Raw genomic sequence first — 26,023 nt, 5'->3', positions numbered from 1 at the left:
TGAAGTTCAGTCCACCTACAAAGAGCTTGCCAACATTGCCTCCATCCATGACTTGTGTGTGCTGACACTTAGTTTCATGGTACTTGACAAGACGTGCCTGTGCAAAGCGTGACGTCAGTCCCTTCTCCTTCTCTTCAGAGCGCTTCCTACCCATAGCACGAGTTGCGGCACAGGATGGAAAGATACCCGGAATCTTCTGGTCTAACTGTGCAGTGTTATTTTCCATACTGGGCTTTTCAACCAACATTGCATTACCAGAAACTCGACCACCGGCCAAATCATTCCCGATAAGAAAAGAAATTCCCTCTACAGGAAGAGTGGCTTGTAAACCTACGGTGACCGGTCCTGACACCAAATCAGACTTTAAATAGATGACATGAAGTGGAGCTTTAACATAGCCACCAACCCCCTGGAAAAGAACACTAACACCAGTTGCCGTCTTCTCTGACAATGGCAAAATGCCCTCAAGCATCAAAGATTGATGTGCTCCTGTGTCCCTCAATACCCTAACAGGTCTCTGGTTAGTCAAGTCTCCATCCAGTGACACAAACCCCTCTGAAATAAAAGGTTTGTAACCCTCTTGAACAAGGTCGTTCTGTGATGCCGTAACTTTGGCATGGGAACTTTCACAAGACACTGTCCTCCAAGGACGATTTCTCGCATTTGCCAATGCATTCGGAGTTGCACTAGTCTGACTCCGCTCCTGATTTTTCCTTTTCAGGGCATAACATTGGGACATCAAATGTCCAGGTTTCTTGCAAAAAGCGCAAGTAGGCCCGGAGGAAAAATTCGTGGTCTGCCTCGAGCCCCACGGAAGATAGGTCTGTCTTGGAACTGTCGTCTTCTGATCCCTAAAAGTCGCGGTATCAGATTTGTCCCCATAGTCATCTCTACGCCACCTCCACGAATATTTGTTCTCTGCCCCTGATTTACCATAGCTCCCCTGGCTAGCTCTATGCGGGAAGTTAGGTTTGTGGAACCCCATCCCGTGTGTCAAGGCATAGTCATCTGCCACGGTTGCTGCCTCATACAACTCTGGTACCTTCTTTTCCTCCAGATGTACTTTAATGTCCGCATGGACACACTGTTTGAATTCCTCCACCAAGATCAATTGGCGCAACAGTTCGAAGTCTTTCCCAATCCCCTTCGAATCACACCACCGATCAAACATGGTTTCCTTCATTCTGGCAAACTCCACATGGGTCTCACTCTCCCTCTTCCTGGCATTCTGGAATTTTTGCCGGTAAGCTTCAGGGACCAATTCATCGGCTTTGAGAATTGTTTTCTTCACTAACTCATAATCTGCACATTGGTCAATCGGTAAAGCCGAATAGATATCTTGAGCTTTACCCACCAGAACACTTTGCACTAACATAGTCCAGGACCCCACAGGCCATTTTAGCATTTGAGCCACTTTCTCAAAGTGTAAAAAAAACTTGGCTACCTCCTTTTCATTGAAGGGTGGAACCAGCCTCACATGCCTACCAACATCCCAGGTGTTCTGACTAATTGTCGAACTAGCCGGAATGGATACGACTTCTCTCCGTTCTCCCATTAATTCCAGCTCCTTGAGTTTAACTTCCTTCTGATACTCCATGTCACGTTCCTTTAACTCCCTTTCGGCTCTCCTTTCCTCTGCTCTTTCCTTTGCTCTTCTTTCTTCGAGTTCCCTTTCAGTTCTCCTTTCCTCTGTTCTTCTCTCCTCGAGTTCTCGTTCCTGTCCTACTCTTTTTTTTCTCGAGTTCTCGTTACTGGTCTACTCTTCTTTCCTCAAGTTCTCGTTCCTGTTCGACTCTTCTTTCCTCGAGTTCTCTTTCAGCTCTCCTTTCCTCTGCTCTTCTCTCCTCGGCTTTCCATTCCAACTCTTTTAACATTTCCTGGCTCTGCAGTTGCATCTCCATTTTCCGGAGCTCCACATTTTCTTTTTCCTCGGGTAACCAATCCAAGGCTACCTCTGTCCATGTTCCCTGTCCCACCAGAGATTCCACCACCAATGTCTGCATCTCTGCTTTCTTCATATGAGCTTGGACCTCCAAGTTACAATGTTTGGCCAATATCAAGAGTTTCGATCGTTTTAACGCGAGGAACTGTGCCTCATTAGGGGATGCCACAAACTTTTCTGCGTAAAATACCATGGTGACTATCAGTTAACGCTTGTTAACCTTCACACAAAAAATGTTCCAATTTTTTTTGGAAAAATTTGGGAATGTTAGAAAAATTCCAAATTTGGGAATTTTGGGAATGTTAGGGAATTCTATCCTGGACGAGTGTGAGGGAATTTAATCCCGGACGAGCCCCCAATTTCTGTTACGTGCTCCTCCCCGACCCCCTGGTCACGGTGTACCTCCGAGCCCCGAGAGGAGTCACGGCAGAAAAATGCGTTATTCTGTATGTCAAAGATCAATGGCCCTGAATGGGTTTCTCTCATCTCCTCTTCCTGTTCAGGCTGGAGTTCCCCAAGGCAGTGTTCTGGGCCCTGTGCTTTTTCTGGTCTTCATCAATGATCTCTCTGACTCTCTTGAAAATCCTCTCTATCTCTTTGCTGATGACTCTTCTCTCTGTCTTCCTCATCCCTCAGATCAGCAGTCTGCAGCCTCCTCACTCTCTGCAGACCTGGACAAAATCACAGACTGGGCAAACAAGTGGAACATGTCTTTCAATCCTGACAAATCTCACACTCTTACGATGTCTCTCCGAAAAGACCGACTGGACAACCCTCCCATCTACTTTCTGAATAATCCTATCCAAGAAGTTCATGTCACTCAAGCTTTTGGGTCTCACTATCTGCCATGATCTTTCCTGGGAAAACCACATTTCAAATCTGGCCTCCAAAGTCAGTCGCCGACTGGGCATCCTCCGTCGTGCGAAGTCCTTCCTTGGCACACCTGAGCTCCTCACCACATACAAGGCTTTCATCCGCAGCTCAATTGAATTCTTGGAAGTCTCGCGAGATCACGGCGAGGTCACGTCTTTTCGAAGCTGCTCCATGCGCTCACGCTTTCGAAGCTAAGTGATATTTCTCAATTGTGTTTTTGTCGAGACTGTATCTATCTTTCGGTGTATGTACCTATAGAGTATCTTTTGGAAAATTTTCGTTGCTAATTTTCGTACATGTATACACAATCGTCGGTTAATGGTATCGAGTATTCTGCGGCCTAGTACTCGTAGGCTTAGACTACCGTACCGTCTCCGACCTTGTGGTTTGTTTTTCCCTCAGCGATTCGTCGAATGCGCTGAAATTATTTTCGTTCTCTGTTTCGTACCAGTCAATTTCCTTCCCAGGTCTTATTCGTTTATTTGTTGTTCTTTTTGTTCGTTCGTTCTTCGTTCGCGATCACGCGGTTAGAAATGTATAATCTCTCCCCTGAACAACTATTTTCTCTCATATATTATAACACCCTTTTCTTCTTTTCCTACAAAAGGATGCTTTCGTCTTGCTCACCAAATCTATTCATTCCAAAAAATATATATAATACCATCTCTTACAGTTCCTCCTTTCTACATTCCCTAAACTATCCAGAACTCCATCCCTCCTCCAGTGTCCTCAAACGTATTTTTGACTCGAAGGTCTCAAACTCATTTTGCAAAAAATGTTCGTTTCCCATGAATCGTACACTTTTCAAAATCCAATCTCACCCCTCCCCTCCAAATCCTCCCCATCACCCATCCCTTTCAAATCTCCCCCCTTGCCCCTTCCCTCCCCTCCCTCCTAAACTCCCCCCACACCCCTCCCCTCCGAGACTCTCCCTCGCTCCTCCCCTCCTAGACTCCCCTCTCACCCCTCCTCCTCAAAGCATCCTCCCTGCTTCTTCCTCCTTCCAACTTTCACCTTCATCTCCCCAAACCTTCTGCCTTGCTCTTCCCCCTCCTCAAATAACACCTCACTGTGCCTCACCCAATCTCCATCAAACCTTTTGTCCGCCCCATTCTTCCCTTTCTCCAAGCTATTCTGAAATCTCTGACACACCTTCAACAGCTCTCCCTACCTCTTCCTTCTCTTCCACATCTTACCCTACCCCTCCCCCCCCTGTTCTGGACCCGATGCTCCCCCTTCCTCTTCATTAACGGTATGGACCTCAAACATCCGGGGCCTTCGCTCAAACTTGACTGACCTCTCCATACAGGTTGCTTCTGACAAACCAGATGTGATCTGCTTAACAGAAACTTTCCTCCTTCATGATGTCTCTGATGCCTTGGTATCTCTCCCAGGTTACTCCCTCCTCCGGTATGATAGACCTGAGCCTCGTCCTGGAGGTGGGGTTGCTATCTTTATAAAAAACTCTCTTCCTCACTCGCCATCCACTGCCCTCTCTCCACCTCACCCCCAGGAATACCTTTGGCTACGGCTTCCCCTTCGCTCCCACCTTTTGTTCATATGTGTGTTGTACCGTCCACCAATCAGCGATGACTCCATCTACATCTCACTGTCTGATAATATGGACCAACTTCTATCTACCCATCCCAACTCTCTCTTCCTCATATGTGGTGATTTCAATTGTCACCATGCCAGTTGGCTGGGTGTGGGTACCTCTCTCACCAGCCATGGCTCTTCAGCAAAGGACTTCTGCGACTCACTGGGACTGACACAATCTGTCAATTTCCCGACCCGGATCTCAGTCAACGGAGCATCTTCTCTTCTGGATTTGGTTATGACAAACTTCCCTGAAAATGTCTGCTGCTCTTCTTCTGCTCCAATCGGCTCTTCTGATCATGTGCTTGTCAAAGTGGACATCTCTCTGACCATTCTCAGAGAGCCTCCTCAGCGTCGACGAGTCTGGCATTTCACTCAGGCCAACTGGCACGGTCTTCAAGCAGCCATCAATCATCTGGACTGGTCTCCCATCTCTACCGCCTCTGACATCAACTCATCCTGGGAATTCTTTCAAAGTAAATTGCTCTCTCTCATGCACAGATTTATACCATCTCGTCTTCAGTTGTCATACCCTTCCTCCCGTCCATGGTACACGGAATCTTGTGGTGAGGCTGTTGCCCTGTAACAACTTGCTTTCGTCTCCTGGAAAGCAAATCCAACGGAAGGAAATCTCATTTCCTTTCACAAAGCCCGAAACAAGTGTGTGTCCACCCTCAGGAGAGCCAGGAAACAATATCTCACCATTCTCAAGACCGAACTCTCTTATCTGTCTCCCTCTTCCAAATCCTGGTGGCGTCTGGTCAAATCTGTTTCTGGTGTTTGTTCCCCCTCCATCCCCTCCCTCACCTCAAACGGCTTAACGGCTGACTCCGCACGTGAAAAAGCTGAATGCCTCAACTCTGTGTTTGCCTCTAAATCTTGTGTCCCAAACCCATCCCTCTCTGTACCCACCGTACCCAGTCGTACCCAGCTGCTCCTGGACTCTGTGTCCTTTCCTCCTGACAAGGTGGAAAAGTTTCTGTCAACCCTCGACTCTGATTCTGCAACTGGTCCTGACGGCATCAGCCCACGGGTCCTAAAATCATGTTCTTCTGCTCTTTCACTCCCTCTTTCTGTTCTCTTCACCCTCTCTTTTGCTCAAGGTCATCTGCCATCTGCTTGGAAATCAGCCAACATCACCGCTTTGCACAAAAAAGGTGCAAAAACAGATCCCAGCAACTACAGACCAATCAGCCTTCTCCCAATTATCAGCAAAGTCATGGAATCCATCATTGCTTCAGATATTAAATCTTTCCTCTTCTCCAATGGCTTGATCTCTGATCATCAATTTGGTTTCAGACCTGGTCACTCTACTCTGGACATGCTGCTTCTGCTTTCTCAACAATGGATGGAGGTCCTCAACGCCAAACAGGAAATTAGAGCTGTCTCCCTTGACATTTCACGTGCCTTCGATACGGTCTGGCACCCTGCTCTGCTCTCCAAACTCTCCTCCTTTGGTATCCATGGAAATCTCCACGCATGGCTGGCGGACTTCCTCTCTGGTCGTAGTCAACGTGTGGCCCTGAATGGGTTTCTCTCATCTCCTCTTCCTGTTCAGGCTGGAGTTCCCCAAGGTAGTGTTCTGGGCCCTGTGCTTTTTCTGGTCTTCATCAATGATCTCTCTGACTCTCTTGAAAATCCTCTCTATCTCTTTGCTGACGACTCTACTCTCTGTCGCTCCATTCCTCATCCCTCAGATCGGCAGTCTGCAGCCTCCTCACTCTCTGCAGACCTGGACAAAATCACAGACTGGTCAAACAAGTGGAACATGTCTTTCAATCCTGACAAATCTCACACTCTTACAATGTCTCTCCGAAAGGACCGACTGGACAACCCTCCCATCTACTTTCTCAACAATCCTCTCCAAGAAGTTCTGTCGCTCAAGCTTTTGGGTCTCACTATCTGCCATGATCTTTCTTGGGAAAACCACATTTCCAAGCTGGCCTCCAAAGCCAGTCGCCGACTGGGCATCCTCCGTCGTGCGAAGTCCTTCCTTGGCACACCTGAGCTCCTCACCACATACAAGGCTTTCATCCGCAGCTCAATGGAATACTGTTCCCCCCTCTGGGCTGGTGCTCCTGCCTCACACCTTGCTCGGCTTCACGCTGTTGAGGCCAAAGCTTTCAGAATCATTGGAATCTCCTGCGATGTAGTCAACGCCGAGGGCCTTTCACTCTCTCACCGCAGGCAGGTTGGTGGTCTTTCTGTCTTATACCGACTCCTCTCCGGCCTTGCTCCCCCAGCTCTCTCTGTGCTCTGTCCCCCCAATATTCCTTCAGGTCGCACAAGATCTGCCTGCAACCCTCTTACGGTTAAACTGCCAAAGTCTAGGCTCACTGCTCACCTTCACTCTTTCATTCCCCTTTTCTCCCGCCTCTGGAACAAACTCCCCCACTCCCTTCAATCCCACTCCTCCCTCCAGGTCTTTAAAACAGCTGTTCACCACCATCTCTTATCTTCCCCCATCGAAAACCTTGATCTTTTCTACCCCCGGTAATTCACCCCAGAGTCCTTGCAGTGTTCATATGTTTTAATCCTCTCCCACCTCCCCCCCAAGTCCTCCCGATGTCCCTGCTCTCATATGTTGTGTTTGTGTCCTTCCCCCTCTTCCCCCTCTCTTTTGTGTCCTTCCCCCTCTCTCCCCATCTTGTCTGCCGCTCCCCTTGTTTTTTGTGTTTTGTGTGTCGGTTTGTCTTTTTGTGTGATTAATGTTAGCTCTTTCACGAGCCTCGATCTTGTATACAAAAAAAACCAAAAAAAACTGCTCTCCCTCTCGGCCGGTGCTCCTGCCTCACACCTAACTCGTCTTCACGCTGTTGAAACCAAAGCGTTCGGAATCATTGAAATCTCCCGCGATGAAGCTAACTCCAAGGGCCTTTCACTCACTCACCGCAGGTAGGTTGGTGGTCTTTCCGTCTTCTACCGGCTCCTCTCTGGCCTTGTCCCCCCAGCTCTCTCTGGGCTCTGTCCCCCAAATATTCCTTCACGTCGCACGAGATCTGCCTGCAACCCTCTTACGGTTAAACTGCCAAAATCAAGACTCTCTGCTCACCTTCACTCCTTCATTCCTCTTTTCTCCCGCCTCTGGAACAAACTCCCTCACTCTCTTCAATCCCACTCCACCCTCCAGGTCTTTAAAACAGCTGTTCACCACCATCTCTTATCTTCCCCCATCCAAAACCTTGATCTTTTCTACCCCCGCTAATTTCACCCCAAATCCACTTTTTTGAAATACCAACTTCTGTCCTGGAAGTCCTTGGTGTCCTTGTGTTTTATACTTCTCCCACCCCCCCCCCTTCCCACGCCTCCACCCCCCAAGCCCTCTCCCTCCAACACATCTCCCAATGTCCCTGCTCTCAAATGTTGTGTTTGTGTGCTTCCCCTTCTCTCCCCATCTTGTCTTCCGCTCCCTATTTTTATATATTTTGTTTGTCTGGTTGATTTGTTTGTGAAGTAAATGTCAGCTCTTTCACGAGCCTCGATTCAGTATACAAAAAAGAAAAGAAAAAAAAAAGTGTACGAAGTTGGTAGTACGGCTTCTTCTTCTTCCTGATCGGCATCACACTTAACTCAGAAACGAGAGCCACATTCACCCACCAGCATATATATGAACCCCCTTCCTCGACTGCATCCCCCCCCTCCCCTCCCCTATCCCTCTCCCCCACCCTTTTTCCCTCCCTTCCCCCTCCCACCCCTCCCCCACCCGGCAACGCCGGGTATTTCTGCTAGTATTGAATAAACCAGTGTCTCTTAATACAATATTATCGTTTTCGTAATAATAGTATTGTTAATAATAAAAATATACTAAATATAATCGTAACACTGCAATCCCTTTGTCGTGACTGCAAAGTTACTGGATTGAAGTGGTGTATGGTTGGTTCATGCTGACTCGAAATATATTGAATAAACCAATCTCTCTTAATACAGTATTATTGTTTTCGTACTAATAACAATAATATCGTTAATAATAAAAAATATACTAAATATAATCATAACACTGCAATCCCTTTGTCGTGACTGCAAAGTTACTGGATTGAAGCGATGTATGGTTTGTTCATTGTTGACTCGAAATATATTGAATAAACCAATGTCTCTTAATACAGTATTATTGTTTTCGTAATAATAACAATAATATCGTTAATAATAAAAATATACTAAATATAATCATAACACTGCAATCCCTTTGTCTTGACTGCAAAGTTACTGGATTGAAGCGATGTATGGTTGGTTCATTGTTGACACGAAACATATAGAAGAAACCAGTGTCTCAATGCAATCTCTTCACTTCCATGGTGACCGACAGCTTGGAGACTTGAAGTACCTCCAAAAAAATTAATACTTACATTATTTACATTTTACATTATTTGGGAACTGAGTACCCTCATCCCTCTATACAAGGGGAAAGGTGCCCCTCTGGACTGTGGCTCGTATCGAGCGATAAAGTTATTGGAGCATGGAATGAAGGTATTGGAAAGGGTGATGGAGAGGAGGATAAGGAAGAAAGTGAAGATCGATGAAATGCAGTTTGGATTTATGCCAGGAAGAGGAACGACAGACGTGCTTTTTATTGTAAGACAGTTGCAGGAGAAGTACATGGAGAAGAGGAAGAAGTTGTTTCTTGGGTTTGTTGATCTGGAGAAAGCATTCGATAGGGTTACACACGAAGTAGTGACATGGGCCAGTCTCCATTGAGGAAGTTAGGAGTGGAGGAATGGTTGATCAGAGTAGTGATGGCAATGTACGAAAGAGCGCGCACAGCTGTAAGGACGAAGGACGGGAACAGTGGTGAGTTTGCGGTGAAGGTGGGAGTGCTTCAGGGGTCGGTACTAAGTCCACTACTATTTGTAGCTGTGATGGAGGTGCTGGCTTGGAATGAAAAGGAGGGTTTACCATGGGAGTTGTTGTATGTAGATGATCATAAAATGCCTGTTGTTGTTGTTGTTATTTGCTAACTGGTATCCCCACCCAGGTCATACCATCCTCTTCAACTAAAGTATCAAACGCGCCTGGCTACGCCGCTGTTAGACTATCGGTCTTGTTATTTTACGTTTTGCATTGGATTATATTTCCCACTTCACCCCCCTTTAGCTTTTTCATTAACATTGACATTGCGTGGGAAGAAGCGTCACTTGTTTCTCAATATCACAAATGTATGCTCTTCGAGTCTTTATCTTATTATCGATCATGATCACCTATTACCATGTTTGCGATGCATGATGCTGGTGTGGCGTTCATTTTTAGAATCTTTCACGAGCAAAACCTGCATTGGCATCGCAAGAAAAGCAAGATATTGTTGAAAAGAAGAAGCCAAAAGTTTCACATTTTACTGAATTTCTTCACACCAGAGATTATACTGGTGCTGCAACACTATTAGAGGTGAGATGAACACTTTCTTGGTGAGATTACCAAAAACACAAAAAAAAATTTTTTTTTTTTGGTATACAACATCGAGGCTCATGAAAGAGCTAACATTAATCACACAAAAAGTCAAACCGACACATAAAACACAAAATAAGGGGAACGGTAGTCACGATGGGGAGAGAGGGGGAAGGACACAAACACAACATTTGAGAGCAGGGACATCGAGAGATCTGTGGAAGGGAGAGGGCTTTGGGGGATGTGGGAGAGGTATAAAACATATGGACACTGCAAGGACTTCCAGGAAAGAAGTTGGAATTTCAAAAAAGTGTATCTGGGGTGAATTGGCGGGGGTACAAAAGATCAAGGTTTTGGATGGGGGAAGGAAGATAAGAGATGGTGGTGAACAGCTGTTTTAAAGACCTGGAGGGAGGAGTGGGATTGAAGGGAGTGGGGAAGTTTGTTCCAGAGGCGGGAGAAAAGGGGAATGAAAGAGTGAAGGTGAGCAGAGAGCCTAGATTTTGGCAGTTTAACTATAAGAGGGTTTCTGGCAGATCTTGTGCGACCTGTAGGAATATTTGGGGGACAGAGCACAGAGAGAGCTGGGGGAGCAAGGCAGGAGAGGAGTCGGTACAAGACAGAAAGACCACCAACCTGCCCGCGGTGAGTGGAGGTTATGTTTTCACCCCTGTCTGTCTGTTGTTACGTGCTCCTCCCCAACCCCCTGGTCACGGTGTACCTCCGAGCCCCGAGAGGAGTCACGGCAGAAAAATGTGTTATTCTGTATGTCAAAGATCAATGGGGAAGCCACACCAATTGTTACTCACAAACAAATATTGTATTAAGATCACACAAGAATAACAGCACAACAATCAAAAGTACAATCAATATTTGTCCCATGATGGTCCAAGTGGTCCACTGTGCTCCAAGTGAGTGAACCAAGAACATTCCCAATGTCTCTTATTCCCGGCTTCAAGCCAAAGTTGATTCGCTCCAGCGATCGTCAGATCGATGTCCAATCGAGACCAGAATCCCGTTGGGTTGGCAGTTACAGTCCTGCTGCCAAAGCTGTGCAAAGGCGCCCTCCAGGCGACTGGGAAATCCAAAGGCGCCCTCCAGGCGACTGGGAAATCACACCCTCGGGTATGGACGTTCCAAGGCTCACAGTCGGCGACCCTCAGATTTACCTTCAAAATCCGTGTTACACACACACACACCAGATACGTCTGAATGCGGTGAAAACGGCTGACGTGAAGCAAAGAAAAACCTTGCGCGACGCGCAAAGGCTGAAGCGAAGCAAAGAAACCTTACTCGACGCACAAAGCGCGCGAGTCAAAATGGCCGACGGCCCGTTCTCGAGACGTAACGGCCCGACGATGATTCTCTCCGGAATCGATCGCAAAACCTGACACGCAGGTTAATCTGTCACAGCGAAAACCACTCTGTCGCAGGAATCCCTTTCCTGGGAAACCCAAAGTTCACTCGTGACTCTTGCTCGCCAACGTTCGCTCCGGACCGCAAAGCAACTATGCTCCTTGTCCGACTCCACTCGCTCCGCCTTCTTTTCTCTTCTTCCTCTTCGTCGTCCGGTTCCCGATCTGGTTTCCGGTTTCTTTTAACTCTAACTTTTTCACCTTTTGAAAACAGTTCATAACCAATAAACCTTTTGAAAACAATAATAGTACATGCAATCAAAAATGTTTACAGTGGATGAAAACCACCACAACGGAAGTGACGAATCCGTAACACTTCTCCCCCTCAAGAAAGAAAGTTTGAACATAGTGAAAACTTTCTTTGCATGCAAAAACTCTTTTAACAAACAAAAGTAAAACTCACACCCAAATCATCAATTCACGTGAGCAACAATAATTAATATTTCCCAAACATAAAGCAACAACACTTCCAAACAACCTACAGAAATTTCCAAAGTTAGTTCACTCTGGACAAAGCATCAGCAACGACATTGTCCCTGCCCTTTACATGCTCAATTTCCAAGTTGAACTCCTGCAAAGCCAAACTCCATCTCATCAACCTCTGATTTTTATTTTTCATTTTTTGAATGAAGGGTAAGGGGTTGTGATCAAAATTCCAAAACAAAGCAAATCTATAGCACTTTTTGAAGGAGGCCGAGCTGAGAGCCAGGTTTCATGGTGGTTGGGTGGTGAGGCCTGGAAGTATTCACTACATGGACGCCTTTAGGAACGTGGAGTTCACGGTTAATCCATGTGGGATTCTTGGCTCGGCTGCTCCACAGCATTCAGTGCTTCAAACTCTTCCTAACTTTCATAATAATCACGGTTGGAGCGCTTGTCGCTGTAGTCACGTGAATAGCGGTCTCCTTCTCGGCCACTACCCTGATAATCATCCTTTCGGGAGCTGCCGTAACTCTGGGAACCTCCATAGTAATCTCGAGTGCGGCCACCACCAAAACTACTACTCCCACCCCGGGAGCCATAGCCACCCCTGGAACTACCTCCACGTTTTCCTCCTCTGTAGCCCCCTCGACGCCCATGGCCTGCCTTCTCTACTGTTATGGTCCGACCATCCAAATCCTTGCCATTCAAATCCTTTTCTGCATCTTTGGCATCCTTTGTTTTTTCAAACGTGACAAAGCCAAACCCTCTTGACTTTTGCGTCTCCCTGTCTTTTATCAGCAGCACTTCCAAGAGTGGTCCATATTTGCCGAAGACAGAGTCCAGAACATGTTCCCTTTAGTCTGGGCGAAATAGGGTTTGACCTTCCAAAAAATATACCATAGCTGATTTTTGGCTCAGTGATGCCATATCATATGTAGATTGATATATTAGGAGCCTCACGCTGAGGTTGTTGGGGAAATTTTTTTAACTTGATTTTTTTCTGGGGGTTGGAGAGGGTGCAATTTACGTAAAAATGCCATCAAATGTAACAAAGGCGAGACACATTCAACCACTAAAAACCGTTTAATACTAAATCTTACAGGTATAGGCCCCTATAGTATGAAACTATACATAAATAGCCCCTTAAGCATTCATAGCTTGAAAATATGCTGCCAACATGAATATTTCTCGATACACCGGGGACTCAATGTAACATGGTTCGATATAAGGCGGTATTCAGTTTAAGGCGGTTTATATATGCCCCGCAAAAGCAATTTTCACAATCTAAGGACACCCATCGGCGTTATATAGAGTTCTCACTCTTTAAAAGGAAAAGTTTGAAACTGTTGTTAATTACAAAAACGATCCACCACCAAACCAAACTAATAACTACAGTTTGTGGAAGTCTACAAACTTGCGAGTTCATCATCTTCCAAGATCACGTCCGTTTGCTCTGCAGACACGTTGTTGCAAGAGACGCCCCGGCAATCACTGCATGCAGGGACACATGCAAGACCATTTTTCTTGCAGCTACACAACATTGTACCACATGCGTTCCTTGATGTTGATTTGCAGCCGCAACACACAACGTTTAGAATAAACTCTGGCGCAGCAACAATATCAGTCTTGATTGGAATGAGGATGTTGTTGTCAAATCGCCATCCCCACTCGGTCGGATCAAGGCATTCCAGGTTCAGTGTGGCCCATTGACATACTTGGAGTCGCACCCTGAGTGAATGGAAGTACACTGCACGCCCAGTCGGGGTCAGGGCTTCCGGCTTTAGCTTTTTCTTGCCCAGTACCATCAACTGCCAATCGGCATGACGTAAAGTTGTGAGCGTATCATCCTCTTTTCCATTGTAGATATTTAGCATAATGGTGTTGCCTGCAGTGCCAATCTGCTCGCGAGTGGCTTTTAAGTTCCCAAAGCAAGAAACAGCTTCCTGAACAATATCCGACTTCAGAGTTTGCATGATCTTCAGCTTCCCTTTTCCGTAGGTGGCAGATGTTGTGTCACAGCCTCCCCAGGCATGAGCTAACAGGATAAGCTCCGAAGGAATCTGCAATGTGGCCACGAGGGTTTGAAACTTCCACCACATCGGTACTGATTTGTTTCTTGATGCTTTACAGGCCTTTTCTCTAGCACGCGTTTTCATCAATGTTGTACAGAATACATTTCCCATAGTTGCCTTCACGTGTTTCATCAACATAATGCATACATCGGTGTCATCACTCGCCACAACTACAGATTTTCCAGTTTTGGCAAGACTAATCGCAGTTTTGACAATGAGAACACCAGCATCACCCTCACCTTGAGAGTTTGATATACGGCGCTCAGTTAGTCTCTGACGTAGTAGCTTGATAAATTGACATTTCCACAGCGGTACCAAACAGAATCGGGGACAGTGATGACCTAGGCCTGGCAGCAGTCACAATTGCCTGGCCAATACTTGCTTGTTGCAATGGATTCTTGATCAAGCCTTCCATAAAGATTCGGAGATACATTGGTAACCACTCTTTGTTCTTATCAACGTTGCCGATGTCTTCGTTAGTTGGATATGTTTGCAGGTCATATTGTTTCACTCGCAGCTCGCAGAGAATGATCTTTGCAGCGGTAATTACAATGCGTTTTGAATCGTCTTCAGAGTTAGAATTTCGTTTCTGGTACCATTCATCACCGATAATCGAGCTTGCTGTGTCCTTAAAACAAACAACATCAGCTTTACCATCCAGCTCGGCAAAAACGATCGAGTCACCATATCTTTTCACAAGCTGTGTCTTCAAGTAACTCTGTCTACTGTAAATGGCATCTTCCGAGTCAGAAAATAATTTCATTTGCTGATATAGTTCAGTAACGCTGTATAGTTCTCCCTCTGCCTCGAGCCAGTCACATAGTCTGTTAAAACTTTCCATCTGCGCGTGGTCTGTTGGCCGGCCTTTCCGTTTTGTCTGTTGTTCACTGGAGCTCTGCTCTGTCTCAATGTTGAACTTATCACGACAGGCATAATGGTACCGCGCTTCAGCTGCAGGTAAGGTAAATCAGAGCAACTGAGAAGCCGACTTCGTACCGTCTCCGCAAAAGAATCATTTCTGCACTTTAATCTTTCTAATAACTCTCCTCTATATTCTATCGTTTGACACACTGCAAAAATAATGCTTCTGTCGGGATGTCGTGAATCGTGAACACAGGACTCTCCACAGAACAAGCAGTCGTCTTTCCAGTTAAATACAGTTGGGGTACTAGAGCGACGCCTAACCTTACTGCTAGTGGGTACGTCTCCAACATCGCATGTGCTTCCGGATCGCTTCTTCTTCCGTATTTCATTACTGATAGTCTTCTGGCAACTAGCGTGGATTTGCACAACAATGCTGCTGCTGTCTTCGTTCGCCTGTTGATCCCGCGAGTTTTGTAGGTGTTTTTGTAGATCAGTGTGCAGTTAAACAGTTCGCTATAGGTTATAATTGTCTGTAATCCTGTGGTTGGCACTCTAAGTTTATCGTTTGCTTGTTCAGGAAGGCGGCAAATAATGCAGGTATCAATGGCGAAGTGGGGAGATCGGGATTCCATCTCTATTGCTGTGAGGTGGATATAGGTCAGTTCACTGAAGTGATGCAACCAGTTTGGGATCTGTAGGAGCCGCACCTGTTGAAAAGAGAAATTGCTTCATTGTAGTGTAGAATAGAAACATAGAATCAGACATATTAATATTAGTCCTGGCTCATACAACATACGGCCGGTTCGAAAACTCCGAACATTAATGCAACCACGGGGGCCAGTCATATGAAATTAAACTGGGTATATAAATACATCAGTTTGATTTATTTACGTTTCACTTCGTACACATAGGTCTCGATATTGGTTGTTGAAGAAACAATTATTGTACTATACTTTTGGGTATCAAATCTTAGTTCGGGCATATGCATGGCCGTAGCTGGCTTCTTGGAATTGGGGGTGCTCAAGCACCTTACGATAGTATCATCGAATTATTGGGGGTGCTCAACGAGCTGGTGAATGGATTGATACATTGTTTTGTGTATACCTCAAAATTATTTGGGCTGCTCGAGCACTCCATGCACTCTTGCAATATACGGCCCTATTATATTCAAACAGTGTAAACATTGCACAAGTTACCTTTGGTTCCAAGGAGATGGCAATCTTGTCTGAAGTCCGTAACTTGTAGATGATGCGTCCTGCAACCACAGAAATGACCTCTTGTAGTGAGTGTGTCCAGAAGCTTGGTATCTCGGATAGGCAGATAACAATCAGATATTGCTCGCATGCAAGTTGGCTGTGTATTTGATGTATTCTGAAATGAAAAGTACAACATGTAGATTGTAGACTAATAAAACAGTACACAAAGAAATTTAAAAAGAGAAACACAAAACTTTTAAGACATTAATCTGACATTACAGGATTTTGGACCCCTTTTGTCCTAATATTTGGACATTTTTGCCCACATTTTTGCCCCATTATTGCCCCATGGAGAACAACCACGGCACACGTCGTGCCTCTAAGAGACTGCTTCCTTATTATGACCCCCTTATAGGCTACTCGGTACTTTAAAATGAAGTATAGCTTCAAAATTACCTAATTTGTGTATTTTCGATTTTGCCCGCATTTTACCGCGATACCCTCCGCTACTTAAATCAACATAAAATAATTTCCCCAATAGACTCAGCGTGAGGCTCCGAGTATGTTAAACTACTTAAAATTCTGTGTCGAATGGTACCAAATACAGCTATGGTATATTTTTTGGAAGGTTTGGCCTATTTTTGAGCTATCTCGCCCAGACTACTTGTGTTGAAGTTCAGTCCACCTACAAAGAGCTTGCCAACATTTCCTCCATCCCTGACTTGTGGGTGCTGACACTTAGTTTCAGGGTACTTGACAAGAAGTGTCTGTGCAAAGCGTGACGTCAGTTCGTTCCTCTTCTCTTCAGAGCGCTTCCTACCCATAGCACGAGTCGCGGCACAGGATGGAAAGATACCCGGAAACTCCTGTTCTAACTGTGCGGTGTTATTTTCCATACTAGGCTTTTTAACAAACATCGGGTTACCAGAAACTTGACCACCGGCCAAATCATTCCCGATAACAAAAGAGATTCCCTCTACAGGAAGAGTGGCTTGTAAACCTACGGTGACCAGTCCCGACACCAAATCAGACTTCAAATGGATGACATGAAGTGGAGCTTTAACATAGCCACCAACCCCCTGTAAAAGAACACCAACACCAGTTGCCGTCTTCTCTGACAATGGCAAAATGCCTTCAAGCATCAAAGATTGATGTATTCCTGTGTCCCTCAATACCCTAACAGGTCTCTGGTTAGTCAAGTCTCCATCCAGTGACCCAAACCCCTCTGAAATAAAAGGTTTGTAACCCTCTTGAACAAGGTTGTTCTGTGATGCCGTAACTTTGGCATGGGAACCTTCACAAGGCACTGTCCTCCACGGACGATTTCTCGCATTTGCCAATGCATTCGGAGTTGTACTAGTCTGACTCCGCTCCTGATTTTTCCTTTTCAGGGCATAACATTGGGACATCAAATGTCCAGGTTTCTTGCAAAAAGCGCGAGTAGGCCCGGAGGAAAAACTCATGGTCTGCCTCGGGCCCCCCGGAAGATAAGTCTGTCTTGGAACTGTAGTCTTCTGATCCCTAAAAGTCGCGGTATCAGATTTGTCCTCATAGTCATCTCTAGGCCGCCTCCATGAATATTTGTTCTCCGCACCTGATTTACCATAACTCCCCTGGCTAACTCTAGGCGGGAAGTTAGGTTTGTGGAACCCTATCCTATGTGTCAAGGCATAGTCATCTGCCACGGTTGCTGCCTCATACAACTCTGGTACTTTCTTTTCATCCAGATGTACTTTAATGTCCACGTGGACACACTGTTTGAATTCCTCCGCCAAGATCAATTGTCGCAACAGTTTGAAGTCTTTCCCAATCCCCTTCGAATCACACCACCGATCAAACATGGTTTCCTTCATTTTGGCAATCTCCACATGGGTCTCTCTCTCCCTCTTTCTGGCATTCCGGAATTTTTGCCGGTAAGCTTCAGGGACCAATTCATAGTGTTACATGCTCCTCCCCGACCCCCTGGTCACGGTGTACCTCTGAGCCCCGAGAGGAGTCACGGCAGAAAAATGTGTTATTCTGTATGTCAAAGATCAAGGGAGAAGCCACCCCAATTGTTACTCACAAGCAAATATTGTATTAAGATCACACAAGAATAACAGTACAACAATAATAATAATATTCAAAAGTGCAATCAATATGTCCTATGATGGTACCATCAGTTTTGTAATATTTAACTCACTGTGCTCCAAGTGAGTGAAACACGAACATTCCCCAATGTCTCTTATTCCTGGCTTCGAGACGAAATTGATTCGCTCCAGCGATCGCCAGAACGATGTCCAATCGAGACCAGAATCCCGTGTGGATGGCAAATACAGTCACACAGCCGAAGTTGCACAAAGGCGCCCTCAAGGCACCTGGGAAATCCAAAGGCGCCCTACCGGCGAATGAGAGATCACACCCTCGGGTATGGACGAATTAACCTTCAAAAAGCCATGTCACACACACGCCCCAGGTCGACGTCTGAATGCGGTGGAGATGGTCGAAAAGAGACGAAACCGCGAGCGAAGCACAAGTCCTGCGCGAGTCAAAATGGCCGACTACCCAGTCTTGTGGTGCACGGCACGGCGATGATTCTCTCCTGAATCGATCGCAAAACCTGACACGTTGGTTGACCGGTCACAGCGATGACAACTCTGTTGTAGGAATCCCTTTCCCGGAAACCCGAAAGTTCGCTCGTGCCTCTGGCTCGCCAACGTTCGCTTCAGAACCCGGAGCAACTCGCCTTTTTTGTCCGACTCATTCGCTCCGCCCTTTTTCCTCCTCTTCCTCTTCGTCACCGTCCAGTTCCTGTTTCATTTAAAACATTAACTTTTAACTTTTGAAAATAGAAATATCGATTCCCTTTAAATGACAACAATAATAATACCTGGAATCAGAAATGTTTACAATGGATGAAAACCACAACAACGGAAGTGACTAATCCGTAACAATAGGCTTTGAGAATGGTTTTCTTCACCATCTCATAATCTGCACATTGGTCAATCGGTAAAGCCAAATAGATATCTTGAGCTTTACCCACCGGAACACTTTGCACTAACATAGTCCAGGACCCCACAGGCCATTTTAGCATTTGAGCCACTTTCTCAAAGTGTAAAAAAAACTTGGCTACCTCCTTTTCATTGAAGGGTGGAACCAGCCTCACATGCCTACCAACATCCCAGGTGTTCTGACTAGTTGTCAAACTAGCCGGCATGGATACGACTTCTCTCTGTTCACCCATTAATTCCAACTCCTAGAGTTTTACTTCCTTCTGATACTCCATGTCACGTTCCTTTAACTCCCTTTCGGCTCTCCTTTCCTCTGCTTTTTCCTTTGCTCTTCTTTCTTCGAGTTCCCTTTCAGTTCTCCTTTCCTCTGTTCTTCTCTCCTCGAGTTCTCATTCCTGTCCTACTCTTTTTTCCTCGAGTTCTCGTTCCTGGTCTACTCTTCTTTCCTGGAGTTCTCTTTTCTGTTCTACTCTTCTTTCCTCAAGTTCTCTTTCAGCTCTCCTTTCCTCTGCTCTTCTCTCCTCGGCTTTCCATTCCAACTCTTTTAACCTTTCCTGGCTCTGCAGTTGCATCTCCATTTTCCGGAGCTCCACATTTTCTTTTTCCTCGGGTAACCAATCCAAGGCTACCTCTGTCCATGTTCCCTGTCCCACCAGAGATTCTACCACCAATGTCTGCATCTCTGCTTTCTTCATATGAGCTCGGACCTCCAAGTTACAATGTTTGGCCAATATCAAGAGTTCCGATCTTTTTACGCTAGGAACTGTGCCTCACTCGGGGACGACGCAAACTTTTCTGCGTCAAACACCATGGTGACTATCAGTTAACACCTGTTAACCTTCACACAATTTTTTTTCCAATTTTTTGAAAAATTTGGGAATGTTAAATTCCAAATTTGGGAATGTTAGGGAATTCTATCCCGGACGAATGTTATTATGGAATTCTATCCCGGACGAGATTTTTGTCAGCAAAGACGAGCCCCCAATTTCAATTTGGGCCAATTTTGGACGAGCCCCCAATTTCACTTACTCGGACGAGCCCCCAATTTCTCGGACGAGCCCCCAATTTCTGTCACGTGCTCCTCCCCAACCCCCTGGTCACGGTGTACCTCCAAGCCCCGAGAGGAGTCACGGCAGAAAAATGTGTTATTCTGTATGTCAATGATCAATGGGGAAGCCACACCAATAATTGTTACTCACAAACAAATATTGTATTAAGATCACACAAGAATAACAGCACAACAATAATATTAATCAAAAGTACAATCAATATATGTCCTATGATGGTACCATCAGTTTCGTAACATATAACTCACTGTGCTCCAAGTGAGTCAACCAAGAACATTCCCAATGTCTCTTATTCCCGGCTTCAAGCCAAAGTTGGTTCGCTCCAGCGATCGTCAGATTGATGTCCAATCGAGACCAGAATCCCGTTGGGTTGGCAGTTACAGTCCTGCTGCCAAAGCTGTGCAAAGGCGCCCTCCAGGCGACTGGGAAATCCAAAGGCGCCCTCCACGTGACTGGGAAATCACACCCTCGGGTAAGGACGTTCCAAGGCTCACAGTCGGCGACTCTCAGATTTACCTTCAAAATCCGCGTTGCACACACACACACCAGATACGTCTGAATGCGGTGAAAACGGCTGACGTGAAGCAAAGCAAAACCTTGCGCGAAGCGCAAAGGCTGAAGCGAAGCAAAGAAACCTTACTCGACGCACAAAGCGCGTGAGTCAAAATGGCCGACGGCCCGTTCTCGAGACGTAACCGCCAGACGATGATTCTCTCCGGAATCGATCGCAAAACCTGACATGCAGGTTAATCTGTCACAGCGATAACCACTCTGTCGCAGGAATCCCTTTCCTGGGAAACCCAAAGTTCATTCGTGACTCTTGCTCGCCAACGTTTGCTCCGGACCGCAAAGCAACTATGCTTCTTGTCCGACTCCACTTGCTCCGCCTTTTTTCTCTTCTTCCTCTTCGTCGTCCGGTTCCCGATCTGGTTTCCGGTTTCTTTTAACTCTAACCTTTTCACCTTTTGAAAACAGTTCATAACCAATAAACTTTTTGAAAACAATAATAGTACATGGAATCAAAAATGTTTACAGTGGATGAAAACCACCACAATGGAAGTGACGAATCCGTAACACTGTCTGTCGTTCCGTTTGTGCGATTGTGAACAAGATATCTCAAAAATTTGTGAACCGATTCGGACGAAAGTGTGCAGAGAGGTAGCATATGTGACAAGGAAGAAAAGATTAGATTTTGGTGAAGATCTGGATGCGGATCTGGCTACTAGAATTTTTAAAGTGATTCTTCACCATTGGGAGATGGGATCAAAAACTATACAAAGCAAGATATCTCAAAAAGTTGTGGACGGATTTGGACGAAACTTGGTGGACAGGTTGTGTGTTGGTGGACATGGACAAATAGATTTGATTTTTGTGAAGATCTGAATGTGGATTTGGATATGAGAGTTATTTTATTTTTTAAGTGATTCTACACCATTGAGAGATAGGGCCAAAAACAAAATGAAGCCTCCAAAGAAAATAACACTTTCCCCACTTTTAAACATGGAGGAGGTTCAGTGATGTTTTGGGGTTGCTGTGCTGCATCTGGTACTGAGTAGCTTGAATGTGTTCATGGCATCATGAATTCAGGAGATTACCAAGGCATTTTGGAGCGCAATGTTGAACCCATTGTCAGAAACCTGGGTCTCCCTTGAATATCATGGGTCTTGCAGCAGGACAATGACCCCAAACACACTTCAAAAACAACCCAGGAATGGTTCAAGACAAAACGCTGGACTGTTCTGCAGTGGTCAGCAATGAGTCCAGATCTAAATCCCATTGAACACCTGTGGGGAGATCTGAAAACAGCAGATGGGAGAAGGTACCGTTCAAATCTGGGAGAACTGGAGCAGTTTGCACAAGAATAGTGGGTCAAACTCTCAGTAGAGAGGTTGAGGAAGCTCATCCATGGCTATAGGAAGAACTTGGCTGCAGTTATTTTGTCCAAAGTCTGTGCTACCAAATACTAAGACTGCAGTGTCAATAATTTTGTCAATTCCATTTTCTGATTTAAAAGTATATATTAAGTTTAGAATAAAAAAACAACGGGTCTTTAATATTAAAAGTGAAATAAAGAATTGTGGAGACCAAATACTTCCGTCAATTTCAACTTATTTTTTAGAGAAAATTGTGAGGTATTTGAAAAAGTGTGAGGGCGCCAATATTTTTGGCCACGAGTGTAGATCGTATATGGGCAAAAAAAAAAGATACGTCGTAAAAACCCAGCCGGAAGTCTAAAGTTGGTGGTGTGTTGGGGGCACATCTGCTCTGTGAGGCTGGAAGTTCAACTTTCCCATCCAGTTTTTGATAAATTCATGTTGACCTTCCCTCCCAGCTCTAACTGATAATTTAAAATAAATATATATTTGTACTCGGTTCCTTTTTATTTATACGTGTTGGGTTCTGATTTCTGATTTACAGTAGATATTCATTCAGAGCACAAAATATATTTAGCCAACGTCCCCCATCTTCCCCCTCCACTATTCCCCCGTTCCCCATCCACCACAGCACCGTACCCCCAGCACCGTGCACGCACCAGCACCTGCTTTACTAATATTTTGAAAGGCGTTTTATCTGCAACTGCTCGGAATCCAGGTCGCAACAGCAACTACAAGCAGTTGAAGTGGGAAAGAATTCCGTGAACGTTTTCTTTCCAAGTATAATATATGAATGGAAAAGTAGAGTGGAAGAGGAAAAAGGTGAGAGAATAGCCAGTCATCATTTGCTTTGCTGTGAACAGGCAGGTCTGAGTTTTGTGTTTATTATTTGTGCTTTACTTGTGAAATAAATGCAAGTTTGGAGTTCACGTGCCTGCCGTCGATTGGTTGTACAAAGTTAGGGTTTTGTGACACTTTTCTTATTTTCTTTTCTTTGGTATACAAGATCGAGGCTCGTGTAAGAGCTAAATTAAATTTTATTGAATAAATTTAATTAAAGCAAAAGGAGTTTTGGATCGCAGATTGAAAAAAATCACATTATGGTTTATTATGATTGTGCATTTTTCAGTTCCAGAAGCACTCTGGCAATGCAGAAGAAAATGTTGATCTCTGGCTTGCCTACTGTCATTTCCATCTTGGAGATTACAAGAAAAGCATGGAGGTGTGTTCATTTTGTCATCTAACCAATTCATACACCAAGTTTTGTCATAATCCATTCACAACGTTTGAAATATCTCTCTATTTATAGTTTTGACTTCATTTTGTCAATGGTGAAGAATCACTTATAAAAATTTAAAAATTCTCGTATCCGGATCTGGATTTGGATCTTCACCAAAATGGAATCAATTTGTCCTTGTCATATACTCAACCTGTCCACCTAGTTTCGGCCAAATCCATCCATAACTTTTTGTGATATCCTGCTATGTATAATTTTAGCCCTGTCACTTAATAGTGAAGAATCACATAAAAAATTATCGGGAGCCGCACTCCGACTAATGATACAAACCAGCAGCCAGGGGCGGCACACAAACTTATGAATAAACAAATTTGCTTGACTGGTGAGAGTATATGTGGAGATTGTGTCAGGTTAATTTCTTGCGTCAGTTTTTCGACAAGCAACAGTTGTTTTTTTTGTTTGCATGTTTATTTGTTTGCGTGTTTTTTGTTTGCATGTTTTTTGTTTGCATGTTTTTTGTTTGCATGTTTTTTGTTTGCATGCTTTTTGTTTGCGTGTTTTTTGTTCGTGTTTTTTTGTTTGCGTGTTTTTCTGTTTGCATGCTTTTTTTGTTTGCATGTTTTTTTGTTTGCGTGTTTTTTTGTTTGCTTGTTTTTTGTTTGCATGTTTTTTTGTTTGCGTGTTTTTCTGTTTGCGTGTTTTTCTGTTTGCATGCTTTTTTTGTTTGCATGTTTTTTTGTTTGCGTGTTTTTTTGTTTGCTTGTTTTTTGTTTGCGTGTTTTTTTGTTTGCGTGTTTTTCTGTTTGCGTGTTTTTCTGTTTGCTTGTTTTTTGTTTGCATGTTTTTTGTTTGCATGTTTTTTGTTTGCATGTTTTTTGTTTGCGTGTTTTTTGTTTGCGTGTTTTTTGTTCGTGTGTTTTTTGTTTGCGTGTTTTTCTGTTTGCATGTTTTTCTGGGTCCGTACTTTTTTGTTTGCGTGTTTTTCTGTTTGCATGCTTTTTTTGTTTGCATGTTTTTTTGTTTGCATATTTTTCTGTTTGCTTGTTTTTTGTTTGCATGTTTTTTGTTTGTGTTTTTTTGTTTGCATGTTTTTTTGGTTGCGTGTTTTTTTGGTTTGCGTGTGTTTCTGTTTGCGTGTTTTTCTGTTTGCCTGTTTGTTGTTTGCATGTTTCTTTGTTTGTGTTGGTTTTTTTGCATGTTTTCTGTTTGTGTGTTTTTTTGTTTGCATGTTTTTTTGTTTGTGTGTTTTTCGGGTTGCGTGCTTTTTTGTTTGCATGTTTATTTGTTTGCATGTTTTTTTGTTTGCGTGCAGCTTTACAGAAAATGTTTGGAGCGTGAAAACTGTAGTCCTGAGGTCTGGATCAAGCTGGCCTGTGTTTTCTTCTACTTGGGGATGTACAAGGAGGCCGATGAAACTGCACTTAAAGGTATTTATGATATTAATTTGTCGTACTATCATTGTCTCGTGATGGTTTTACAAGGTAAAACGCGATTGAGCTCAATTGACAAAGCTATAAATCAGTAGTTCCCAAACCCAAGGTTGCGACCCAAACCTGAAAACCGTTCTCAAAATCCTGGTTTTTCAGGGTGGTTTTCACGTCGAAGTAATTTTCTCTGACAATTTTTATCATAGGTATCAGTACCATTTCTGTCGTGGGGCGAATGTGATTTAAAATTTCTGGTCGTGGACAAAAATGTTTGGGAACCACTGTTGTAGATGACGTACCACTGCAAAGATTCTCATGTTTATAACAGACTAGCAGGGGTACGTGGCATTGCTGAGTTCTCTTCTAATCCTGTTGGCATTTTGAAGAAATCAATTGTTTCCTTTTTTTTAGCTGAGACGAGCAGCTCTATGAGAGGACCGCGTTGTTGTTCTTGTTGTTGGGGTGCCTTTTTAGCTGCGACGAGCAGCTCTATGAAAGGACCACGTTGTTGTTCTTGTTGTTGGGGTGCCTTTTTAGCTGTGACGAGCAGCTCAATGAGAGGACCACGTTGTTGTTCTTGTTGTTGGGGTGCCTTTTTGAATAGCGCATGCGCATACACTCGGACGTGCGTTGGTATGAGGTAAGAACAAGATTCTCCTCATGAGTCCTCATCCTCATGATCCTCATGATTCTACACGTCGCAGCTGGGGACCACACTGTGGTCATTTTTCTCTTGTTGAATAGCGCATGCGCATACACTCAGACGTGCATTGGTATGAGGTAAGAACATCGCGGACTAAAATCGCGATTTGTTTGAAGAAACCAGAATAAATTTACCAACAAAGACAACATGAATGTTTTCATATCAATCTCGTTTCACAGAACTTTTTTACTCTCAAATCACTTTCACCACACCACACCAAACAGAACCACAGAACCACACCACTGTTTTCACAGAACCACACCCACTTTCAAATCCCCTACCGACCAAGCCCATTTCAAATGATCCCTCTGCCACCCAGAATTAACATTAATAAATAACATTAATGAATTAACATTAACATTAACAGAAATAACATTCACGTCCATACATTATATGTAATCAGTTGATGAAGCATGTTGCATCGCAAAACAAAGGACAGGACCAGAACTGAAAGACAAAAAGAATCTAGTGCATGCGTATAATTTAATGACTGGTCGAATTTGGTAGCGCATATTGCAACGGATATCCTCAAGATTTTACACGTCGCAGCTGGTGACCACACTGTGGTCATTTTTCTCTTGTTAGTGGAAAGAAAATAAACATTTCCCTCCACTCACTAAGGAACGGGGGTCAGGGATCCTTTTATATCACCTTTCACATAACTACAAAGGCTTCGGCACTAACAGAGCAATTTTTAAAAAATCCAACTTTTGTTGGTGGTCAAAAAAACATCTTACGGACTCGTCCTTCCAAAAATCCAACAATAGAGGAGGAAGGGAACAGGGGAGGAGCGGGGAGGAGAAGAGTGAGGAGAGAGAAAAGGGGAGTGAGGGGAGGGAGGGAGGGGAGAGTGCAGGGGAAGGTGAGGGTTGGGGAGGGAATGAGGAGGGTGGGGGAGGGGTGGGAAGAGGTAGAGTACCTACATCTTTCCTTCTCTTATTGCTCCCTGGTCCTGACCTATGCTGTGT

At 44.5% G+C, this 26,023-nt stretch overlaps 1 protein-coding gene across 2 annotated transcripts in view; it reads left to right on the top strand.

The window, feature by feature from the left end:
• IFT56 (intraflagellar transport 56) overlaps nucleotides 1-26,023 on the top strand; it is a 182,098-nt gene that overhangs the window by 19,897 nt on the left and 136,178 nt on the right. The window contains exons 2-5 of one of the 2 annotated variants that reach the window (XM_078777484.1): nucleotides 9,653-9,787; nucleotides 22,320-22,510; nucleotides 22,818-22,910; nucleotides 24,238-24,352. In XM_078777484.1, the coding sequence (XP_078633610.1) occupies nucleotides 22,478-22,510; nucleotides 22,818-22,910; nucleotides 24,238-24,352 (241 nt within the window). In that variant the 5' untranslated portion in view covers nucleotides 9,653-9,787; nucleotides 22,320-22,477. The remainder of the gene's footprint in view (nucleotides 1-9,652; nucleotides 9,788-22,319; nucleotides 22,511-22,817; nucleotides 22,911-24,237; nucleotides 24,353-26,023) is intronic. The other variant, XM_078777482.1, reaches the window with a different exon arrangement.

This window comes from Myxine glutinosa, chromosome 5, assembly GCF_964187855.1.
Source record: "Myxine glutinosa chromosome 5, kmMyxGlut1.1, whole genome shotgun sequence".
Lineage (NCBI taxonomy): Eukaryota > Metazoa > Chordata > Myxini > Myxiniformes > Myxinidae > Myxine > Myxine glutinosa.
Note: the sequence above shows the minus strand (reverse complement) of the source record. Positions and strands in the feature narration are given on the sequence as shown.